Below are 25,540 nucleotides of genomic sequence, written 5' to 3'. Positions count from 1 at the left end.
CATTCCAAAACATTTGAATCACAACATTGCATGACATTGCCACTTCTTGGCCATCAGATTAAGCCGTATAACTTGAGGTCTAACAAAATGAAGGCAGCTCAGAAGCCCTGCACGGTGATTTTTCAAAGCTTTCATAAGCATTTTTAGCCCCTTTCTGCTTCCACCTGGCACTGCAAAAAACAAGATGGGAGGGCTGCGTTGCTATTCAGCACCTGGCGAGTTGCCATGCATATGGGCTTCATTCAGCTTGGTGGCTCACAGGTTCTGCAGACCTACAAATCAATATGAACATATTTAAAAGCCTAAATTACATCTCAAAGACAAATTAAATATACAGCTGCAAGAAATCAATGCTTATAAACAGCCAATAAATGCATGCACAAATAAAAATGCTAATAAGTGGTTTCAGCAGCTTGGCCCAGTCTCCCTGCACTCGTCTTTCTAGCTTGAATGCAGGGGGCCGGATTCAGTTTGTTGATCACAGTTATCTATGGCTTTCACCCTCCCCCCAGCAGTTTAGAGTGCCAAATATACAGAGTTATCCTACAGTCTTGGAGGTAGATCAGATGTGCAGATCTACTTGCTCAAAAGCTGTGCTGTGCTCTATAGGAATGCAGGTGGCGCTGTGGTCTAAAACACTGAGCCTCTTGGGCTTGCTGATCAGAAAGTCGGCAGTTTGAATCCCTGTGATGGGGTGAGCCCCCGTTGCTCTGTCCCAGCTCCTGCCAACCTAGCAGTTTGAAAGCACACCAGTGCAAGTAGATAAATAGGTTCCACTGTGGTGGGAAGATAAACGGTGTTTCTGTATGCTTAGGTTTCCCTCATGGTGTCCCATTGCGCCAAAAGCGGTTTAGTCATGCTGGCCATATGACCCGGAAAGCTGTCTGTGGACAAACACCAGCTCCCTTGGCCTGAAAGCGAGATGAGCGCCGCAACCCCATAGTTGCCTTTGACTAGACTTAACTGTCCAGGGGTCCTTTACCTTTTACTTAGGTGTCTCACACACAAACACACAAAAACAATATAAGCATTTCTTATATTTCTCAGTGCTTTTTTCCTAAAAAAAAAAATGTTTAGGGGTACTCTCATTTTTCTACTCATATTGAAATACTGCCCCTCAATGAGGCCAAATTTAGATTCACAAAATGTTTAGGGGTAGGCGTACCCCTGCGTACCCCCCAGAACGAAAAGGTCCCAGCATGGGCTAAAGCACACACAACTGTTTGGCTTTCATTTGAGATTACAATATAATTATTTGAGATTATATGGCAGAGAGGACTGTAATTGGCAGGCAGATAGGTGAAAACTGGGTGCCCTACCTCATGTGAGCAGAAATGCTTCTGTTGTTGTTGTTTAGTCGTTTAGTCATGTCCGACTCTTTGTGACCCCATGGACCAGAGCACGCCAGGCACTCCTGTCTTCCACTGCCTCCCGCAGTTTGGTCAAACTCATGCTGGTAGCTTCGAGAACACTGTCCAACCATCTCATCCTCTGTTGTCCCCTTGTCCTTGTGCCCTTCCAGGGAGTCTTCTCTTTTCATGAGGTGGCCAAAGTCTTGGAGCCTCAGATTCAGGATCTGTCCTTCCAGTGAGCACTCAGGGCTCATTTCCTTCAGACTGGGTAGGTTTGATCTATGATCCATGGGACTCTCAAGAGTCTCCTCCAGCACCATAATCCAAAAGCATCAATTCTTCGGCGATCAGCCTTCTTTATGGTCCAGCTCTCACTTCCATACATCACTACTGGGAAAACCATAGCTTTAACTATACGGACCTTTGTTGGTAAGGTGATGTCTCTGCTTTTTAAGATGCTGTCTAGGTTTGTCATCGCTTTTCTCCCAAGGAGCAGGCGTCTTTTAATTTTGCGACTGCTGTCACCATCTGCAGTGATCATGGAGCCCAAGAAAGTAAAATCTCTCACTGCCTCCATTTCTTCCCCTTCTATTTGCCTCACAGCTAACACTGAATATGCCCCTGTGGCAATGCTTCTTACTTGCTTTCCCCTAACTCTTCCCCAAAACATTTCAAAAGTGAATTACTTATGTAACGTGTAGGGAATTCTGGGTCCTTACCAAAAAGAAAAGAAGTACCAAAGAAGAAAGCTTTCTCCTGCCTGCCAAGATTACTGTGGAATTTGAGTTGTCTCCCAAAACAAACACAGAGAGAATTATTTGTTTGCCACCCTTGCTGTTGCAAGGCGCTTTGAACATTTACACGGCAGCTTAGGTAAATTTCATGTTTGTCACCAATAACTTCAGGTGTTAAAGGGTTTTTTCCCCCCTCCTATTTTTTAAAGGCTTTTAGAATAATGTGTGCATCAACCCTTTCATCCCGGAGCTGGTTTTGTAAAGGTTATAGAATGTTTGGAAAGAAAAGTCTTTGTGAGAATTGAAGGTGGGGTTTTTAGCCTCCTGTCTGAGAAGTGTGACCATTCCATCACCTTTTAGATTTAGGGCCTGTTCACATGTTATTCTGGCATGTTGGGAATCATTTTATATTGCTCCATTCCGCTGATCGTGGGGAGTCACCAGGCCATGTGATGTCACGTGACAATCCTATTTAACATTTGAATCTAAAATCAAGTGACTGTTTCCCATTGCGCTGTAACATTTGCAAAATATCTTTCCATCCAACGGAGGCCTCCATTCATAGAAGGTGGAGGGCAGTTTCCCTCTACAATTAATTAATAAATAAAAATGTACTCCTTTGAAGTCATGGGTTTGGATGTATTTGGGGAGGGGAAATCATCAGAAAATTTCCGCCTTCCCTTCTGTGAGTAGAGCCTCTTGGGCTTGCCAATCAGAAGGTCAGTGGTTTGAATCCCCGTGACAAAGTAAGCTCCTGTGGCTCTGTCCCAGCTCCAGCCAACCTAGCAGTTCGAAAGCAAGCCATTTACATATATGAGCAGATCAACTATGAAGAGTGATTTGAAAACAAAGCCACATTTTTGTAATACTAGAGTGTTTTTCCCCTCCCCCCAAAATCAAGGCAGCATCAGGATTTTTTTAAAAAGGTTTCTTTCATTTTTGGTCATCCTTGCTTAAAAGGCTTTATGATTTCTAGGGAATCATCAGATATGTGGCTATGTTCTAGTCTCCTACAATATGAATGAGTGCATACACAAAGAGGAAATATGAGCCATTTGCCACTGACATTGCAGTATTTAATATGTAGGTAAAGTATACTGTATATGAGCAATTGCTCTTATATCTTAGGCTTCTGAAATGAACATTCCCAGGGGAATTAGTTCTGGAATGATGAAGTGTACAAGGAAAGGTCAACATTTAGACTTGCATTTAGGAAAAATGAGTACAAGTTAAATATTTAATGTTTTCTCCTTGCAGCCATGCATAACTCTGTCAGGGGGCCACCACAGATCCTTCATTGGCTTATAATTAATGTCCTCTTCAGATTCCGTATTATTATGGGATGGGGAGCAGGCGGACAGGGAATAGCTGGAGATAAGGATGGGCAAATCAGTTACTTTTCAGTCCGTATAATCCTTGTTTGCATTCATTAATAGATAGCTCCAGCCCATGTTCATGTTAATTTATGGATTTGGGGATTTTTTTTTTGGGGGGGGTGTGCCTAGTCTTAAATGTGTTTTCTCTCTAAGTATCCATGCATAAACATATTCTACCTCTCAGGATAAACATATTCTACCTCTTCTCCTTTTGGCAGAAAGCGCGAATCGCTTCCATTCATAATGGAATTCCCAAAAGATTGGATTCCCCAAACACCCTGTCTAGTGGGTCTCTCAAAAGCCCCTCCCTGCCAAAAAGACTAGTGCTGTGGGATCTGCATTTGACAGCCAGAGTCTTTAAGCTTTATGTGTAATCACATTATATTATGGCAAAGGCTGATCAATGATTCATATATGTGTGTGTGTGTGTGTGTGTGTGTGTGTATAAAAGATTTCTTAGTTTACAAAATATATGCATTGTTTCTTTTTTCAAGTTGTGTTTTCTACAGATCAATTTCATTCGTTGTGAGATATTAATGTTGCATACAGTGTTAGGTTAGGAAGAAAAGAGGGGGAAAGAGGGGGAGGGTGGAATGGTGAGTGGCGTGGGGTGGCAATGCTTCTATTCTTCTACTTAGTGTATGTGTGGGGTTTTGTGTCAGTGTCCCCTGTGTAGGTTCTCTTACTATTCACTTGTTGTATTTCCTTGGTTGTGAGAGAGGTTGGGGGTGGCCTAGGGTGTGGTTGGTTGTCGTTGGTTGGCTGTAGTGAGGGGTGTGGGTGTGTGGATCACGTTAGCCACATTGATTTTTATGTTGTCAGCAGATTCTTGTTGTTCTCTTGTTGGGCTGTGTATGTGATAAAGGGGAACCGGGGTGAAGGCGTCTTCTTCTATTTGTCCCCGTGTCACTTTCAGTTTTTTGGTTAGTTTTTCTAATAAGGCTGTTTCCTATACTATTTGATACCATTAAAAAGGTAAAGGACCCCTGACAGTTAAGTCCAGTAGCGAACAACTCGGATTGCGGCACTCATCTCTCTTTACTGGCCGAGGGAGCTGACGTTTGTCCGCAGATTTTCCGGGTCATGTGGCCAGCATGACTAAGCTGCTTCTGGTGAAACTGGAGCAGCGCATGGAAACGCCATTTACCTTCCCGCCAGAGCGGTACCTATTTATCTACTTGCACTTTTTTGGCGTGCTTTCGAACTGCTATGTTGGCAGGAGCTGGGACTGAGCAATGGGAGCTCACCCCGTTGCGGGGATTCGAACCGCCGACCTTCCGATCGGCAATCCCTAGGTTCAGTGGTTTAGACCACAGCGCCACCCATGTCCATTGGTCCATGCTTATTCTGGACAGGTGTCTCCAGTGTCTGGCTATGATGCTTCTGGCTGCTGAGAGTAGATGGGTTCTGAGCTCTTTGTGATGTGAGTGGGCATTATTATATTGGAAGATGTTTAGTAGGGCCAGTTTATGAAAGAGAGGATGGCTGGCTATGAAGGGGTGGGTGAATACATGGGAGAAGAGGCTGGGGTGTTATGTAGTGTTGGTCCTGTGGACTGGAATGAATTTCAACCTTCACAAGTAAGAGGTTAGTTTAATTAAGTGTTAGCAAAAGCTGTTTACAAGCGTCTCCTGCAGTGCTGACAACACATCCAGTGATTAATTTGTGGGATTCCTGGGGGAATGACTAAGCCACAGAAAGGTCTTGACAATGCACACCAAGGTGAGTGGAAGGCTGTAAAATATTTAGCAGGCACTAAGTCGGAGAGCAGAGGATTAGTCAAACACCAGGCAATACAGGGGAGTAGGCTCTGGTGCAAATGAGCCGTAGGGTAAAAGGAGAGATGCTTAGCAAGTACTGTAGGTATTCCAAAAAAGAGGAACTAATTTTATTTATTTTAAAGGTATATATGACCCTGCATCAAAATACCATAGGATTTTTCTAACGTAGAACATAATAAACAGCCTATATCAGTACATCACATGATAGCCATTCTATATGGGGGGGACGGGACTAAAACAGTTATATAAAACGCCACAATAAGATTCAGGACAGGCAAAAGAAAATTTCCATACAGCACATGGAAATTTACTCCCACAAGAGCCAGTGATGGATACCAACCTGGAAGGCTTTAAAAGAGGATTAGACAAATTCATGAATTTCAAGGCTACCAACAGCTGATAGTGATGATGTCGATGGTCCACCTTGACCAGCGGTTCTCAACCTGTGGGTCCCCAGATGTTGTTGGACTACAACTCCCATCGTCCCTGAGCTCTGGCCTTGCTAGCTAGGGGTGATGGGAGTTGTAGTTCAACAACATCTGGGGACCCACAGGTTGAGAAAGGCTGACCTTGAAAGTCAGAGGTAGCCCGCTTCTGAATGCCAGTTCCTGGAAACTGCAGGAGGAGTTTCCTTGTGGGTTTCCCATGAGCATCTGCAATTCATAATAATAATAAGCAATACAAAGCAATAAATGACACACAAGGGCACATAGCAGAGCAAATGCATCATGAACATATTGAACACATAGTATGTAGCAGTGTCAAATTATACACAATATCATTCCAGCACTAAACTTCACAACCCCTGTAAAATACAGAGTCTCATAACATGACATAACTTAAAATGGCATGACCTGCTGGTAATGTTATGAGGCAATATAATCTCTGATCAGATAATTTTTTACTTATTTGGGCCCTTAATACCACACCCCTGGACCTTCTAAGGATCATAATTTAGATTTTGGAGAATTACTTTCAAAAAGTATATCGATTTTTTAAAAAATTAAAAAATCAACTATTTTTATGTCTGGGCAAGACTTATGGAAGGATTTTGATTTTCATCCCAAGCATGCCTAAAAGGTCCCAGATAGTAACATAAACCATAAGAAGTGCGTGTGAGTGGGTTTTCCTTGTCATTAGAACACTGAGACAAAATTATGGCCTCATAATACGTACAAGTACAGAGGTTTATATTTCATTTTTATAATGCAGTACTTCAAGATGCAATAAAAAGAGATACATACCTAGCATAAACAAATACAAATATTTAGGTAAATATACGTGATACCATCATTTTTATTTTATTTTATCGGGAGGCTTATTGCTAAGCTTCTACCCTGCTGGACCATAAACAACATTTAATGCCTTTGCGTTCTAAAATAAAGGAGGTGATTTTGCTTCCTACATAGATAGCTGCTCCTTGATTAAATATGATTATACGTCTAATGTCTTCCAGGGAAGCTAGGAAAAATTAGTACCATTTAGGGCAGGGATGATGAGCATGTGACCCTGCAGTGCTTTATGTACTACACCTGCCATCATTTTCCATGCTGGCTGGGACTGATGGGATTTGGAGTGCAGCATCCAGAGTTCGCAGGTCCTCCAATCCTGATTTTGGGAGAGTTGGGGGAGACAGTCTTCTCTTCCCTGCCCAGGTTCATCACCAGGTTTCAGTCCACATGCAACTATGACTTAAGACTTACAACTTTGCTCAAGTCATAATTTCTGCAGGTTGAGTGATCATGGCTATAGACAGTTGCATGGGTCTGTTTGACTCAGGAACTGGACTGAGGAGGAATGGTGGAGGCTGCCTCCCCCTTCTCCTGAACCTTTACAACAGTGGTTTGCAGAGGGTCACAGCTCAGAGAGAGAAGAGAGAAGAGGGGCAAAGCTGGGAAATAATGGGGAAAGCAGAGCAGGAACAGCTGGCTGACACATTATCACTAGAGAGCATTCCAGACCCCACTTCTCTAGAACACGGTGAGCAATGAAAGTAGGAGAAATAATTTATTTGTACCCTGCCCATCTGACTGGGTTTCCCCAGCCACTCTGGGTGTCTCCTAACAGAATATTAAAAACACAATAAAAGATCAAACATTAAAAACTTCCCTAAACAGGGCTGCCTTCAGATGTCTTCTAAAAGTCAGATAGTTGTTTATTTCCTTGACATCTGGTGGAAGGGTGTTCCACATGTGGGTGCCACACTACCAAGAAGGCCCTCCGCCTGGTCCCCTGTAACCTCACTTCTCTCAGTGAGGGAACCGCCAGAAGGCCCTCAGAGCTGGACCTCAGTGTCCAGGCTGAACAATGGGGGTAGAGACGCTCCTTCAGGTATATTTTGCGGTATACCTGGGTCAGAAGTGGAGGGCTAAGGGGCAAAAATAGGCTTCTATATTATCTATTTTTTAAAAAAAAATCACAATCATATTAAAATAGACCAGCCTGCCTTGGTGTCTCGTCTCTGGCTCAGCAGACTAGAGTTAACATCCCCCGTAAGGTATAAGGAAGGCTGGGGCCTGTAATACTAAAATGGCAGTCTCACATACTTTGAATTTTATTGGTTGCCAGAAAAGTTGATCATTATTCATATATTATCATTCATGTAATGGGAAAAACCTGAGATTTGCCAAGGGCAATATCATATTTAAAAACCGTTCGCAAATATATAGGGATAACAAAAGTCAGCAAAGGGGGGGAAATCAAATTATTTCTAACAGCACGATCCTGAGCATATCTGCTCAGAAGTAAGCCTTATTTTGTTCATGGGGCTTACTCCTCAGCAAGTGTGCCTAGGTTGGCAGCTTAACTTTAAGAATTACTCATTACCATGGCAAACACTGTGGTTTTTGAAGTGAAAACAGTTGACTTGTGCTCATCAGGGTATCAAAATAAAATAGGCACTTCTTCCAGAAAGACATAATTAAAAGTTGCAGCTTGGAGAAAAACTGTGACATTTGACTTAACATGATTGGTAGCAGAAAAAGAAAAAGAAAAACACCGCGTGCAAGCGAAGGTCACATTTGCAAGTATTATAAGCAAGTATTCTAATTAGAGAACCAGTAAATGTCATTGAGCTCTAGCCACTGACCAACTGTCACTCAAAACTCACAGCTTGCAGCTAGGCAGTCAGAACCCTTTACTTAAGAGTAGGGCTGTGCTAAGCTGCCATCAGTTTTGAATCAGTGATGGCACACAAGGCTGGATAAGTGAGGGCAGTGCTCCCTGGGCAGATCACTTGTGTGACTCTAGCTAATCAGAAGTAGAGATCATAAAGAAAATCAGTTCAGTTCACTTTGGAAGGCTAACCTGCCAATTTCACACTTTGTCCAAAATATGCAAAAAAAAACCCAACAACAAACCAACAACCCCCCCAAAAAACCAATAACCAGAGTTCACGCATCTGCGAATTTTTCAGTGCATTTGTCCCGCATAAAAACTGTATATGCTGGAGTGAGATTTACATAAACTGTATGTGTTAGTGAAAACAACAGGCCAAAATATGACTAGATTGCCGACAAACTTGTGTATATCGGAAGAAATTCACATGAAAAGACTGGTGAATTTTCAGGATTTATTTATTTTTTGATTACAAACTGAACTGTGATGCTGATAAAATGTCATTTGCTTTGAAACTGACATAGAGCCTTAGGTGCAGAGATTAGGAATAAAAAAGTAAGTGGTTTTTTTTAAAGTATGTGTGTGTATGTATTGTTCTCTCCGTTTGCACCAAATTCATAGAAAGTGCAAAGCAAATTAATGCCCAAGACAGAAACAAGCAACAGAAGGAATTATTTTTTAAAAAATTAAAGGGGTTGGATTTTAGAAAAGGGTTAATGTGAAATGGAATAAGGAAGAGTCACATGAGTTTTTAAAAATCACCAACAGTTCCACAAAATCTTTCCCGCCAGGCACTCCTGTCTCCCATTGCCTCCCTCAGTTTGATCAAACTCATGCTGGTAGCTTCGAGGACACTGTCCAACCATCTCGTCCTCTGTCGTCCCCTTCTCCTTGTGCCCTCCATCTTTCCCAACATCAGGGTCTTTTCCAGGGAGTCTTCTCTTCTCACGAGGTGGCCTCAGCTTCAGGATCTGTCCTTCCAGTGAGCACTCAGGGCTGATTTCCTTCAGAATGGATAGGTTTGATCTCCTTGCAGTCCATGGGACTCTCAAGAGTCTCCTCCAGCACCAGAATTCAAAAGCATCGATTCTTCGGCGATCAGCCTTCTTTATGGTCCAGCTCTCACTTCCATACATCACTACTGAGAAAACCATAGCTTTAATTATATGGGCCTTTGTCATTAAGATGCTCTTACATGCCAGCAATGACACACAGAGGTGGAAGGGATGTGTTACCAAGTCCCATCCGCTCTGGTGTGTCATCTTTATTCCATATAGAGCCCTCCATGAATGTGAAGGCAAATGTCTATAGCAGGGAGCAGCTTGCACCTGTTGACATAGAGCCCTGCACAAAAAGTGTGGAAGGCTGCCCCTGATAGGATGCTGGTCTCCCTGACAACTGCCCAAGGATGCTGTGTACCTGAGAGACAGGTCTCTTACCTTCCTGTACCTCCTTGGCTGGCAAAAATGTGATATTTCAGCCTGTAAACTTGAAAAGTCTCTAGCTCTCGACCCACAGCTGCTAATGCCTGAACATTACCCGTACCCGGTGTAGCTACAGGCTGGATGAAATGTAATGATTTGATCAAGGACTACATGGGATTAATGTTCCTTATGAATAATATTAACAAATTTCTCATCTCTGACACATTAAATTAGATCGCTCAGTGAATCTAAATTCTCATTCTGCAAAATGAGGACTCCAACCACCGAGAATTTTCATGAGTCTGCATTGCCTATGGTGTTATTTTGGTGAATTATGTCTAAATCTGATCATATCAAGCTCTGAGCAGCTGCAAGTGCTGAATAGCTAGGCTTCTATCAATAATTTAATGAGACTGACTCCAGAAAGGATAGGAGTCTTAATATTCTGGCTAGGGGAAAAAAAAATCATACTCAAGAAACAAATTGCAGGATGTCGCGGGCTACTAAATTTTGTGTGTGTGTGTGTGTGCATGCATGCACAAATGTGTATTTATGTGTTTGGAGGTATATGCATGGGTGTTTAGGCTTCACTGAAAGTGGCTTCAACATTTCCTAGAATCATAGAATCAAAGATTCATAGAATTGGGAGGGATTCCAATTATCATCTAGTCCAACCGCCTGCAATGCAGGAATTTGTAGGGTAGTTGTTCATTAAATACCTCCATTTCACAGCCTTGGAATCTGGAGTATGTGGTTCATGTACAGCGGGGGGGGGGGGGGACAGCTGAAAATCAAATGTTTGTACAGGATTCCTGTCTGCCAGCCATGTACTTTTCTATGATCCTCCCTTCAAAATGGGAGCAGCGAAATCAAAATGCACACAAACTTTTTGAACTAATTCCTTACTAGTTAGAAAGCTGAATTCTGGCACATGCATTCCCTGAACGTGTTAAAGAAAAGCAACTCACTCACTCCCTTTGAGTAATAAAGTAATCTTACCCCTCCAACTATGCTTCCAGGGATCATTTATATAGTATATAACTAGTGAAGGGACGTGGGTGGCACTGTGGGTTAAACCACAGAGCCCAGGACTTGCCGATCAGAAGGTCGGCGGTTCAAATTCCCACGACAGAGTGAGCTCCCGTTGCTCGGTCCCTGCTCCTGCCAACCTAGCAGTTCGAAAGCATGTCAAAGTGTAAGTAGATAAATAGGTACCACTCCGGTGGGAAGGTAAACGGCATTTCTGTGCGCTGCTCTGGTTCGCCAGAAGCAGCTTAGTCATTATGGCCACATGACCCGGAAGCTGTATGCCGGCTCCCTCGGCCAATAAAGCGAAATGAGACCACAACCCCAGAGTCACCAACAACTGGACCCTTTACCTTTACCTTTTACCCCCCCCCCCAACTGCCATATTCTTTCTAGGGAGCCTACAATTTATTTTACCATTATCCATGTTTCTCCCTCAATAGTCAGTCAGCATTCCATGCTTGCTAAACATGTTCAGTTCTCATTGACCTGGGTTTTGTGGTGGTAGGTGCATCATCAGAGTCATACACACCCTGTGGTTCCCCCCCCCCCCATACCTCTGCAAACATTTGGGTTTGCTATCAGAATGTTCACAGTCCAGCATCTATAAAGAAAGAAGGATGTGTCAGTTCATCTGGAATTAAAATCTCTCAAAAATTACCAGGGCAGAAGTAAGTTACTGAGATGGGCAGAGAATTAGGAAAGGTGAAAAGAGGTAAGACAAATAAGGGATAAGACCTCCAGTGTTGAGGTGTTAAAGGATATTTGCAAGATAGGCAGTGGATCAAGAAACAGGGAAAGGTATATAGAGGAGAAAGGGGCTTTAAGAAGATAATAGAAAGGGGAGGCCCTGGGAGAGGAATGACACCTGAGTCTTGCACCTCTGTGAAAGCAATGAGGCCCACGAGGTGGCTTAATTTCACATGCTGATTAGAAATAAGCTGCCAATTCTTTGGCTTCAGGCTTCTAGCTTTGGGGGAAAGTACCTCGTTTCAAGACGTTTCGGTTATCCAATATATAATCCATAGCACAATGAACAGGATATCCAATTGTTAATACTGGCCCCTGCGCTCATACTAAGAGAACCACTCTCCAAAAATAATCACATCATTCATCATTGTTGATAGGACATTTGATGCCCCGCATTTCAGGAGAAACTCAGGGAGAAACAATGTTTTTTATGGGTCCCACTAGTCTATAAAAACACGACATATTTGTCAATAGCTTAGATGACAAAGAACATGTAGTTTGGAAGCTCACTTGCAGTACTTTTATATACTAGTTGAGCCAATAAAAAGTCTCATCACTATATATATATATATATATATATATATATATATATATGTATGTGTGTGTGTGTGTGTGTGTGTGTGTGTGTGTGTGTGTGCTAGACACATGTGATTACTGAGGGTGCTTTCGGGTGGCATTTTCCATCTGCTATCCGATGGAAATACAAACAGGGGAAGTGGAAAAGAAAGTATCTTTGCAAAGTCTTGTGTTGCTTTTACTAGTTTTGCACTGCCATTTTGTAAAAAATAAAATAGAAATATGTAGGAACCACTTTAAAAAGTTAAAGGACCCCTGAAAGTTAAGTCCAGTGACAGACGACTAGGCCGAGGGAGCTGGCATTTGTCCGCAGACAGTGTTTCCGGGTCATGTGGCCAGCATGACTAAGCCGCTTCTGGCACACGGAAATGCCGTTTACCTTCCTGCCAGAGCAGTACCTGTTTATCTACTTGCACTGTGACGTGCTTTCAAACTGCTAGGTTGGTAGGAGCAGGAACCGAGCAATGGGAGCTCACCCCATTGCGGGGATTCGAACAGCCGACCTTCTGATTGGCAAGCATCAAACACAAATTCTAAGCAGTGATAATAATATTAAACAATTATCAATAAAAAAGCCAGATAAAAATCTTCAAAATGAAAAACAAAGCCAAAATAACGTGTTTGGATAGGGTTGTTGAAAGAAAAATGGTATTCAGCTAAAATAATGCAGCAAGGGTACTTGTTTCCTGTGCTGGTACAATGTAGCGGGCCAGATTAGGATTTGGGAGACCAGGTTTCAAATCCCCACTCACCTGGAGACCTTGGGCCACTCGCCAACTTTCAGCCTACCCTAACTCACAGGATTGTTGTGAGAGTAATGTTGAAGGGAGAGAGTCATGTGTGGCACCTTGAAATTCTTGGAGAAAAGGAGAACTATAAATGCAATAATAAACAAATGGTATTTTCAGTAATAACTACCCAGCTGTTCCTGCTGGCGCAATGCCCCCCTAATGTCAGAGAGCTGAAAGATGTATCAGAATTCAATTAAAACTTGGAGGGATCTGAAAAGATTTAGGTTTAGAGCATATAGAACTAAGATGCCCTGCTTGACGAACCATTTAAAGTCCTTTGAAGTGAATCAACATGCATGTGGATTGAGGTGATCTGGTTGACAATGCATACTTGCACTTCCAAAAGAGTAGGGCTGTGTGTGATTGGTTTCCCAGAATTCTCCACCCTACTTGTGGAAAATGTGCGCCCTATAAACGGAAGCATAAAGGCTTCATGGATTGCAGGACCAGCACAGCGCACTGCTGCCCCTGCCCTCACCATCTTCTGCTGTTTCCTCCTCCCTGATTGGCCAGCATCCCCTGTGCTCTGAGAGTGAGGCATTGTGGGTGACATGGCCATGGAGGTTGCTTGTGCCACTGCTGCTGTGTCATGATGGTAGCAAATCCTGTTTCTTCATGTCTCTTAAGTTTTGACCAGGATTTGCCACCCATGCTGGCACAAGCAAACTCTGAGGCCACCTCACTCTGAAGAAGGACCCCTCACGAGTTAGTTGTGGGGAGATCAGAGAGGCCTGCTGCAACATTGCTGACAGTCTCCCTCTTACACCAGTGGTGGGTGGACATGTACCACAAATCACCACAGCAATAAAAGTGCTGGGCAGGTGGCTGATGTTGCTAACAGTACAGCTGCAGCAGGAGATGGCAGCCCTGTGGGCACATTCTGCTGCCCATCCTGATCATCCGCCTGAGGCAAGAGTCTCATTCTGCCTCATGATAGGGCCGGTTCTGGCTGATGAATGGAAACTATCCTATTGAACAGTGTTTTCTAATTAAGTTATGGGGGGGTGGAGCTAGGTCTAAGCGGGGCCAGCTTGCTGCCTAGAGGGGCTTCAACTGGAAATGGGTTTTCTTGGGGGCAAGACTAGATTCTGCTCTCTGTTGGCGCTGCTGAGTGCAGACTCCAGGCTCTAAGCAAACAAACTCAAGCATGGTTTGCTTCTACATAATGTATTAACCATTTCTAAATATATTTTACAAGAGCCCACATCTCTTGGAACGCGAAACCCTCATGAGTGGCATAAAACAGCCACCGTTAAATGAAACGGCATCGTTAACATTAATCCCTATCAAATGAAGGGGCCCCTTTAGCAATTACATTTCGAAAGGTCAGGAACCAGATTGCCTAATGTGGTGTTAGTGAAGGATGTTATCACCAGACTAAATGAAATTTCCCTTTTGTTACTATGAAATTTCCTGTCCTCAGTCACAGCTCTTTAGATTTACGTCATAAAAGCTTCTATTAACGTTTTTAAAAATTCATACAAAGTTTATACATAATCAGATGTGATTGGGGAACAAAATCCTGTACCAGGGAGAACCTTCATTTCAAATCTCCACCTCACTAACAAGCTTTCTAGGAGGCGTTGAGGGAAGTCAGCACTTCTCCCAGCTCAGCCTGCCTCACAGTACTAACGCAGAACTTCCATAATTGCAAGAGACCTGCGGCGTTTTAACATCGATATTGCAGCGCTTCAAGAAACTTGAAGAGTTGAAGTGAGGGACAACTGAAGGAAGAGAAAGGAGGCTACACATTATTCTGGAAAGGTCTACCTGAACAAGAACATTGAATACATGGAGTAGGCTTTGCTATCAAAAATGATCTTGTGAAGCTCTTGTCAGAAGTCCCTACTGGCATTAATGAGCGACTTTCAACCCTTTGAATAAAACTCGCCAAAAAACAACAGGCTACTATTCTAAGCACTTATGCACCAACACTGGATTCCAATGAAGACATTAAAGTTTTTATTTCTTCTTCTCTCAGTTGGATACCGTCTGAGACACCTAAGGAGGATAACAGTATCCTCCTGGGTGAGTTTAATGCAAGAGTTGGGTGAGATTTCGATCTGTGGCCTGGGACTCCCACCCAGAAACCAATAACCCCCACTGTGGAAGGACCTGTGGATCCACGATTGGCCTCCACTTACGGACTCACTGTTAAGACCATGTTCATGGAAGACAATCTTATGGGTGGTGGCCAAAGAAGAAAGGCTATTGTGAGGATAAAATAAAATGATTACCTGCATAGAATGTGTTCATCTCATTCAACACCTGGAGCCTTTAGAATGACAGGGTAATAAATATGATGAGCACTTTAATGACAAATTAAATAATTACAATTCACGACTTCTTGCCTGCTATTCAAGTGTGGGAATCCCACTTTAAAAATAAGCTTAAACAAGAAAAGTGCCAGAGGATTTAGCAAAACAAACTTGAAATGTCCACTTTTAAATGCATCCAATGATCAGGTTGGGAACCAATTTAAAGTGAACCCATCTCTCCCTCCCCCACCCCCTGCTCCTTATCATTCTTCTCCATTAGGAAACAAAACCGGCATTAGAATCATATAAGATACAGTGGTACCTCGGATTACAGACGCTTAACATTACAGATGCTTCAGGTTACAGACTCCGCTAACCCAGATCTCATCTCAGGATGAGAACAGAAATCGTGAGGCAGCGGCGTGGTGGCAGCAGAAGGCCCCATTAGCTAATGTGGTGCTTCAGGTTAAGAACAGTTTCAGGTTAAGAACAGACCTCCAGAATGAATTAAGTTCTTAATCCGAGGTACCACTGTACATGGAAATCAAAATATCAAGCAAGTTGCAGCCTTCACTCTTTATCCATAAGCAGAACTGCTGGACCAGTTTCTGTTCTGAAAGGGTTAATGTGTGTACGGAATACCAAAAAGGCTCATTCCATGCAAGATGTTTGCTTAGTCTCTAGTCCCAAGGAAAAATTATGATCAATCTATAAGTTCAACCTTCTGGGACAGTGTAGATCTTGTTAAAATATGATAAGGAATAGACCGGGAGACAATGGAAGATAGCATTGTAAAGAAAACCGCATTATATTGCTACGTGGAGCTTTCTCGTGGCATCACTGCGAGAAACCCTCTGCCCATACTTCATTTTAATATTTAACAGTAGATCACGGACTATTGCTATTTCTTCTTCTTCTTTTTATGGGTGCAGCAGTATTAAATTACAAAACTAAGTAATTCTTTATGGTGAGAAATGAAAAAGGGTTTAAGAAAAATAGAATGCCATTTCAAGGCAGGAACTGAAATAGGATATGTGTTCCTATACAAGATAACAAGCCAAAGCTGACTTTTGAAAAGATGGTTGCCCTGAACCACTAATCCTTGGGGAGGCAGCTGGCCAATGGGCTGAGGGATCTCTTTGGCTTCCAATGGCTTCCCCCATTCAGTTCAGCACAGGGGGGAGAGGCATTTTTGCTTATGCAGTGTACAGTAAAGTCTCAATATGTAGGAGGAAGCCAATGTTCCCCCATAGATCAGAGACCAGTGCGTGTGTTACTCAATTCTAGGGCATATTCAACTACACACCATGCCTTTAGCACTGCCCCCCACTGTTGAGTCTTTTATTTTTTTGGGGGGGGGGAATCAATCATTCATAAATAGGTGGCCTATCCTGCTGCTTTGATCAGAAAACTAGTCAAAGACTCCAACCATGGCAGAATCAGATCTGCTTTGGGTGGAGGGCTGGAGTCTTTGGAAGAGGACTATAGCTCAGGGATACAGCATCTGCTTTGCATGCAAGACATCTGAGGTTCAATGCTTAGGATTCTCAGCTAGGGGTGGGAGACACCCCTTTTTTGAACCCTGAAGTACAAATTTGCATAGACAGCACTCAACCAGTTTGACTTGGCAAAAGTCGGCTACCTGTGTTGCTATGTCTGCAGTATCAAGAGTGAAGTTTCCATCTGCAGAAGCAGCTGATGAAAGATGTGATAAATACACATCTGTGTATTTATCTGAGCTCTATGCACGGAGGAAAGCTGCTGGGGGGGTTGTTGAGTTGTAAGAAAGCAGCGATTTTCATTGCAACCTGCATTCATCACAATCAGCACTGTTTCCCTTCCACTGCAATTCAACTTCCACTAAGTACTGCACTATTTGTGTCATTGTCCACTTAAGTTACTAAAGTTACATAACTCTTTAGGTTTATGCAACTTACATTCATTTCAATGTAAAGGAAACATCAAAACAGCATAAAAAAACCCACACCCCAAAACAGACCTGTCATTAACTACATATGATTTGTGGACTGAAAAAAACCACAACAATGATATTAATAAATACAAATCGTATTAGTTTTTACCTGATTTTTGTTCGCTACCACAAACTGCAACAATATCCACTTCCTTTTCCATTGGAATTCTCCAACATTCCCCCTTTAATATTGTGTAATGTTATGTTTTAATATTAATGTTGTGTTTTTAATTTTTGCAACCTTGGGATGAAGGGCGAGTAATAAATTGTAATCATCATACTGGTGGTGGTGGTGGTGGTGGAACTTGAGCAGAAAAATGCCACAGGTGGAGGATTAAACTCTCTTTCCACCTGCCTGTCACCTCTCTTCTCCTCTCCTTCCTTGTAAGCTGCAATGCCAGGCAGCTACCCTTTCACTCAGAATTGCTGCCTCCTGAGGCTGCCTGTCAGGATTCATTACATGGTGGTTTGTCCCTGAGAGAGCTTCCCCCTTTTGGTTCCAGAAAGAATTGGCGCGGTGCAAGGATTGCCTAAAATAAAGGCAATCCCTGCTTTAACGCTTGATTATCCACACGGACGCATTATAGTTATACTGCACAGTGTCTGGATTTTAAACCCTAAAAGAATTCAGGCTGAGAAAACTTGGATGTAAACCTGACCAGATGTTCTGGATTACACCCTCTGCTGCTCATGTCTATTGGGTTCATAAATTTCAGCTCATCAAGCCGTGAGCTGAAAACTGAAGGCTGTGTTTTCCTGCTCCACAGATGACTGTAACTCATCTTAAATATCAGACTTCTTCAGTCTGAAATGCTTTGTGACCTGTTTCAGGTACAGAAAAGTGGGAAAAAATACAAATAATATAAATTCAATTACAAGAGAAACTTTTATTATAGGATTGAGGCCTCTCCCTCCCTCCCCTGTATTTGAACACCCAGTGCCTGAATGTGACATCTCTGTCAGTGTGGTGCAGTGCATTAGTCATTATACTAGCCCTCAGTTCAGCCCAAAGGTCATGGTTTCCGTTCCTACTATCTTCCATGCTGAAGGAAGTATAGGGTGGTATACCTGGGGGGTGGGTTTAGCTCAGTGTTTTCCATATACAGTGGTACCTCAGGTTACATACGCTTCAGGTTTCATACGCTTCAGGTTACAGACTCCGCTAACCCAGAAATAATGCTTCAGGTTAAGAACTTTGCTTCAGGATGAGAACAGAAATTGTGCTCCAGCGGCGTGGCGGCAGCAGGAGGCCCCATTAGCTAAAGTGGTGCTTCAGGTTAAGAACAGTTTCAGGTTAAGAACAGACCTCCGGAACGAATTAAGTACTTAACCCAAGGTACCACTGTAGAAGGCCCCTAGATACTGAAAGCCACCCATCCTGATTTGGAACAGCCTGGGTCTCCCCAAGTGCTTTGCAAGTAGTTTGGGCATTTTCTGAGAGATCACCAAATTTCAGAAAGGCACATCCCCAAATAGCTGATCTGCTGTTACCAGCTCTTTGGATTATAACAACTTCCTCCTACAATGAACCTCACACACCTCACTTCACCAAACTTTCCAATTTTTGAGTGGGAAGGAAACAAAACAGAAATGGGCAGGCCAAACAACGCCCTCATGTGTGAAGCTGGAAGTGTTATCAGAGCTTGAATAAAAACACTCAAAGAAAGTATGTGGTTGGGGAGGGGGCACAGCCTAGGGGAAGGGTCTCAAGGGCCAAATGTGGGGGTGCATTTGGCCCTCAGGCCTGAGCTTCCCCATCCCTGTACAAAATGAACGAATGCTATCAATGGTTCCATTAAATCCCTGCCCTCTAAAGCTGGTCCAGTGGTCCAATCTTGGCAGCTTTTGTATGTTCCCATCTATTTTCACGCTATGTCTAGTCTACTGAGCTCCCTGCTGATAGCCGAGTGCCTTTTCCTGCCACCTGCACCTGATCGGAGATCATAGTTGTCTGTCATACTTGACAGCTTGCCAATATGCAGTAAATTCCGAAATGCTGGAAGCCCTCGGTGATTGACAAGAGCCGCAAAATGCACAAACTGTGCCTGACAGCCCATTCGTCCCAGGGGGAGAGACTCTGCGTTCACCATTAGGGGACAGTTGCTTTCCCTGACCATGCCTTGCCCTTCAGTCCCAAGAGTCTTTATGAGGAAGCTACTGCTCAGGTGAAGTCTGCTGAGGTTTTCTAGTCTTGGGGGCTTAGGCTGGCACAGAGGAAGGGCAGTATCTCAGTGGTAAATGATCCGCTTTGTCTGTGAAAGGTCCCAGGTTCAGTCCTCAGCATCTCTAGATAAGGCGGGGAAGAGATCCCAGTCCAAAATCTTGGAGAGCTGTTGCCAGTCAGTGTAGGAAGTTCTGAGCTAGGTTAGTCAATGGTCTGACAGGCAGCTTCATGTGTTGTGAGGTGTAAATATTTGGGAGTGTCTAGGAATTAATGCAGGGACACAGGTGGCGCTGTGGGTCAAAGCCTCAGCGCCTAGGACTTGCCGATCGAAAGGTCGGCAGTTTGAATCCCCACGGCGGGGTGCGCTCCTGTTACTCGGTCCCAGCGCCTGCCAACCTAGCAGTTCGAAAGCACCCTCGGGTGCAAGTAGATAAATAGGGACCGCTTACTAGCGGGAAGGTAAACAGCGTTCCGTGTGCTGCGCTGGCTCGCCAGATGCAGCTTGTCACGCTGGCCACGTGACCCGGAAGTGTCTCTGGACAGCGCTGGCTCCTGGCCTCTAGAGTGAGATGAGCGCACAACCCTAGAGTCTGGCAAGACTGGCCCGTACAGGCAGGGGTACCTTTACCTTTACCTTTAGGAATGAACGCCAGCAGTTCATAGCAAGTTTTATACTCCATAAAGTTTCCGGTATGTTTAAAAGAGCTCCTAATTATTGAATTGTTAGTGTTATAGCGACATTAGAATTTTTAAATTAAATATCATGGTTATTGTGTTCTTGTATGGTCAAGGGATATAGCATTTAGCATAAGATAATGCACCATATGATCAGTATGGGAGGGCTTAAATTATCTTCACATATCCATGCGAAGAAACAGGTAGCACAGACAGTTCATGCAGATATCCATTCACCTTGTCATGGTCATATGGCCCTGTGGTTGGTGGCATTTTGGGGTCTGCTTGTTTCTTTTAATTATACCAATATTTTGATCCCAATTTTCCCCTCCACCAGAAATGCTCTGTGTTGGCATCTTATGTATACAACAGCTAAAAATGAGCATCGAACAATATCAAAAGCCATATAAAATAATCAAATAAATAACAAGTCACCCAACTGAAAACAACACAACTCAGAGCCAACCTAACAGGTAATAACTTAGGGCACAATACAAACCTTTCCTGTGTCATGTTTGTGGGGACTGGAGGTGGCAGATGTCACCCTCCACCTACTGCAGAGCAGCACTGCCAATGTGGTGTAGTGGTTAAGAGTGGTAGATTCGTAATCTGGTGAACCGGGTTCGCTCTCTACTCCTCCACATGCAGCTGCTGGGTGACCTTGGGCCAGTCACACTTCTTTGAAGCCTCTCAGCCCCACTCACCTCACAGAGTGTTTGTTGTGGAGGAGGAAGGGAAAGCCGCTTTGAGACTCCTTTGGGTAGTGATAAAGCGGGATATCAAATCCAAACTCTTCTTCATCCAAACTCTTCCACCCACAGAGTGATGCTAGTGTCACCCCATCGGGACAGAGCTCACCATTTCATCCCCTTAAAGTGAGTAAGCAGAAGTATTGCCACTGGCCTTACGGTAGCCCCCCAAAAGCTCCCAAATGGAGCATTCCAGGTAGGGGAGGGCCCCATTGCCATCGCTGGCATAGCATAGAGCTGTCTCCCTCTCTTCCACTACAGCCAGAATGAGCAAGGGGGCAGAAGTTGTGGCACTGGGTTTGCTGCTCTATCATGCCCCACCACTGCCTTGCCTGGGCTGGGATGAAACAGCAGCAGAATTGAAGTCTTTCCATACTTTTAAGTCCTCAAACTTTTAAGAGAATTCTTTGGCCAGTGCATTCCACAGATGAAAAAGCCTTCTTGCATGTTGCCACCATCTGTAAGCCAGAAGACGGTGGCGTGCCCAGTACATCAGATCAGTTTTAAGAATAAACAGATTCACAATGAAGGAAATAGTCCCTCAAGCAGGTTGGACTTCAGGACTTAAAAAAAAAAAATTAAAAAAAATCTTTATTTTTTACCAACAACCAAAACCCACATAGTGAACCCCCCCCCCCAGGCGGCTGATACATTGAGTATACATAATCAATAATAACATATTCAAATCAACCATATGTACAATTCTATATACATTAACACTCCTCCCTCCACAAGGTTTATTTAACTTTTAACATTTTAATTGCCCCAAATTGTTCAAACTTACCCAAATAATTCATTATCCTCTCAAACCACTCCTCCTCTCTCGCACTGACCTTAAACCCTAGGAGAGGGGTGTCAAACTCAAATTCATCGGGGGCCGCATCAGCAGTTTGGTCACCCTCAAAGGGCCGGTTGTATCTGTAGGGCTATGTGTCCGCTCAATATAAAAACAAGTGGAGGTTTCCTGAATGCATGTAAAGTGAAGTTTTCCTGTGTAGAACGGCCGGCGCCGCTAGAGGGCAGACGTTCTCTGGCTTGTAGGCTGCCGCGCATGCACTGAAGAGGCGGCTTTCTTGTGTCAAAAAAAAAAAAAAGCGAAAATAAAAGGTGAATGCTGGCGGCCAGCGGTGGCTACACATGACGAGGTCTGGTGGGCCGGATTTGGCCCGCAGGCCTTGTGTTTGACACCCGTGCCCTAGGACTTTAAAGGTAATAATGAACAAACCCTGACTTCCACTTTGCAATGGATCATTTATTGGAAGTCAATGAAACTATATTTATTTAGTTATTTTTAAAAGATTTTTTTTTAAAAAAATGGTCATCAGTCAATGCAGTACAATAAAGCAGCTGCAGGGTTTTCAGGAACAGCTCTTGAACCTTAAATGGTCCAAATGAGATGTATAAATAAGAAAAAATATTATTATTATTTAATGAATGCCTGCGTAACTGTAAAGGTAAAGGGACTCCTGACCATTAGGTCCAATCATGGCCGACTCTGGGGTTGCAGCACTCATCTCGCTTTATTGGCCGAGGGAGCCGGCGTAAAGCTTTCGGGTCATGTGGCCAGCATGACTAAGCCGCTTCTGGAGAAACCAGAGCAGCACACGGAAACGCCGTTTACCTTCCCGCTGGAGCAGTATCTATTTATCTACTTGCACTTTGATGTGCTTTCAAACTGCTAGGTGGGAAGGAGCAGGGACTGAGTAACGGGAGCTCACTCCGTCGCGGGGCTTTGAACCGCCAACCTTCTGATTGGCATGTCCTAGGTTCTGTGGTTTAACCCACAGTGCCACCCGCGTCCCTCAGTTACCTGCATAACTGTAGCCAGATCTAATACAAATGGGGATGCAAAGAAGTACTGGACGTCACAGACTGTGCACGACCAGATTAGAAGTCACATTTGCTTTGTACAAAAACTGTGCATTCTAAAATATACCTCACCCACAACTCAGAGTCACCCCCTCCCTCTCTTTTGTTTCACCTATTAGGATACTCCAAAGCTGTTCCAGGAATCCCTACTTCATATGCTGCTGTCTTAAGGCTCAAGTCTGCCAGCTCGTCATACTCCTCATCGGCCCTTAACTCGAAGAGCAGGCAACGATCAAGCAGCCCTGCTTTGGGAAGCATCTCTTCGCCAAGCTGGCAAGGGGCACCACAACATTATCACTCGCCGACAAACCTCTATCACTTTGCAGAGGCCTTCAAGCATGATGGTATGATCTCCCACCCCCTTGTGGGTCTTTCAGAGCATTATTTAACTGTGGGATTGTGCAATTGTGCTCACCTGATGTCCCAGCAACCAAGTTCCTGCTGTTAACCTGGAAGGAGAGGTGAAGGGATGAGAAGGTAGGCGTGGTGCAAACACGCTGGTATGAACTCCAGATTGCCTCTGCCAATTCTGGCCAATTTCCCTTGTGCGCCTCCTCTGTTCTTCCTGGTAACCAGCAATGACTCAGCTGTTGGGAGGTCAGGTGAGCCCCACTGCCCCCACCAAACCACCCACAACCCAAGAGAGAAATCATAGCTCTAGGGTTCTGTTTTGGGTGTGTTGTTTATTTTATTGGGATTGTTTCTGAATCTGCCACTAGATTTAAATAAACAACAGGCAGCCAAAAAAAATAGATAAAATAAAAGCTTTTTCTGTACTCTTAAAACAGGCACTTTCAACATATTTCCTAAGGTTCTTTTCTTACTGAAGTCAAAGCAGGGTAACTGTGGAAAACCCAACATGAAATGAAATTGCATTACAACCTAACCTGCTCTATATTGCTTATGTCAATATCTTTGAAAGTCAATACAGAACGGGTTAGGAAACTATTATATTTCTCCTTTGCACCGATATTTTTCAGACTGACTCCAGAACACTAGTTCAGTAGTTTGCAACTATGAGCTTCTATTTATCAAACTAATTTTATCATCAATCAAACATGTTTTATAGAAGTCTTCTATAATGAGCACCTTCATATTTTTTACCAGTGTAAAAATCCTTAAGATGATAAATATCATCCAATACATATTATTTAGGGTGACTTCTCTCTCTCTTGCTTTCTTTAGGGATGCAGCTTAATCATATCATCACATTATTTATATCAATAGTCCTCAAAGCATCCATATGCTATGAAGAAAAAGTAGAATAGATAAGGTCAAATTAAAATCCAAGCAAGGGAAAATCAGAAAGAACTGCGTTCTGTTTGAGTCCAGCACAGTGAATATGAATGTGATTTAAAAAAATATTTTGCAGCCTCTATTTTTATTATTTCATTTGTGTGAACATTTAAAATTCATTCATGCATTATTTTAAAATGCACTTCAATGCCTGTGGTTGGCAATGAAGTGGTCAGTCCACGGACAATGGCCGGGACAAAAATAGAAGCAATTTGCCTTAGCAAATAAGATTGGTACTATAGATACTGTGCAAACAATTTCTTCTCCTCTCCCACAAGGTTACTGTGGTCAAGAACTTACTGTGAGACAACAATTTCATGCCCTGGAAGCTGGTGTAAAGCAAGCTGCTACAAGTTAAACTAGTATAAAGTTGCACCAGATCCAAACCCTGTTCAGCAGTGGGGCTGCTGGTACTTCTCTGCCTATGCCTGGTAGAAAGGAAACAAGCCTTTAATATACTGTTCTAGTCCTGGTTGCCAGATCACATGACTGAGCTGAATGGGCTTAGGATCCAACCTGTTCCCTCTCTGGTCCTGCCCCTGTCATGGCCCCAAAATACCCCTTTTGTTGGGAACTTACTTTGGTTTTGTTTTAGAGCCAGCACATCTTGGGCTGAGCTGGGGTTGGGGACTTAAAGCCAGCTGGGGAATCAGCCAGCTGAGCAGGTGATCCATTGCTTACTAAGGTGCCAATGACAGCAGATCTTGCCAAAGGATTGTTCCCCAAAGCTCATTTGGTTTTGATGGCCTGTAAAACCATTTTTGTTTAAGCAAGTCTACCCAGACATGCAATTTTATCATGTATATTTGTTTTTAGACTAGTGATTTTGTCTAGATTTGATATTATGTCCACTTGCTTTTGATGTCAGTTGATTTCATCAGGACTAATTTGGAAACATTTTATATTATTTTTGGTAACCTGCTTAGATTTTTTTTTTAAAAAATGAAGCATTATGTAAACAAGTCACCAGTATGACAGCAAGCTAATAAACTACAGCATACTCTTGTTTGCTTGAGAACCTGGAGAAAAAATAGCTTTGATTAGTCATCTACAAAGGTATTACAGGTGGTCAGGCTACCTCACAGGTCATAGGTATTTGTGGATGAACACCTCTCTGCTCAATCTGAAATCAGTAATGTGCAGAATCTCATTTTATATTTTGAGCTGTAGAAGGACATTTCAGGTAAATGAAGTTAGATTTTTTTCCAAACTAATTTCCCCTGCCCTGTATAAATACAAGAACATATAAACAAAGAAACTTGTCCAGTGGAACATTCTTATATGCACCACACGGTAAAACAAGCAATACATTTATTTATGCATTGTCAATTCAAGTGTCCTCTCTACAGAGTTTTTTGTGTTGTGGGTGGAATAAAAGTAAGTTTGATTTTTATACATTTGAGCATTAGGAACTAGGCAGTTAATATCCCCAACTAGGCAGCTGTGGCCTTCAGTGATACTCTATTAAGTGGTTTAACTGTTGTTGTTTTATGCAAACACGTTCCCACATAACCTTATCAGACTGATAGGGAAACTGTGGCCCTTCAGATGTTGCTAACTCCAACTTTCATCAGCCCTAGGTAAAGGTAAAGGGACCCCTGACCCTTAGGTCCAGTTGTGGCCAACTCTG

General features: G+C 43.2%; 1 protein-coding gene across 3 annotated transcripts in view; it reads left to right on the top strand.

Annotated features, from left to right (window-relative positions):
* CNTN5 (contactin 5) overlaps positions 1–25,540 on the top strand; it is a 650,966-nt gene that overhangs the window by 392,533 nt on the left and 232,893 nt on the right. For 2 of the 3 annotated variants that reach the window (XM_081909601.1, XM_081909602.1), the window contains exon 4: positions 22,734–22,958. The exons of the other annotated variant lie outside the window; for it this stretch is intronic. In XM_081909601.1, the coding sequence (XP_081765727.1) occupies positions 22,734–22,958 (225 nt within the window). The remainder of the gene's footprint in view (positions 1–22,733; positions 22,959–25,540) is intronic. 3 annotated transcript variants of the gene reach the window in all.

This window comes from Podarcis melisellensis, assembly GCF_964234715.1.
Source record: "Podarcis melisellensis genome assembly, chromosome: 4".
In the NCBI taxonomy this organism is placed as follows: Eukaryota; Metazoa; Chordata; class Lepidosauria; order Squamata; family Lacertidae; genus Podarcis; species Podarcis melisellensis.
The sequence above is the reverse complement of the archived record's forward strand: the minus strand, read 5'-3'. Positions and strand labels throughout refer to the sequence as shown.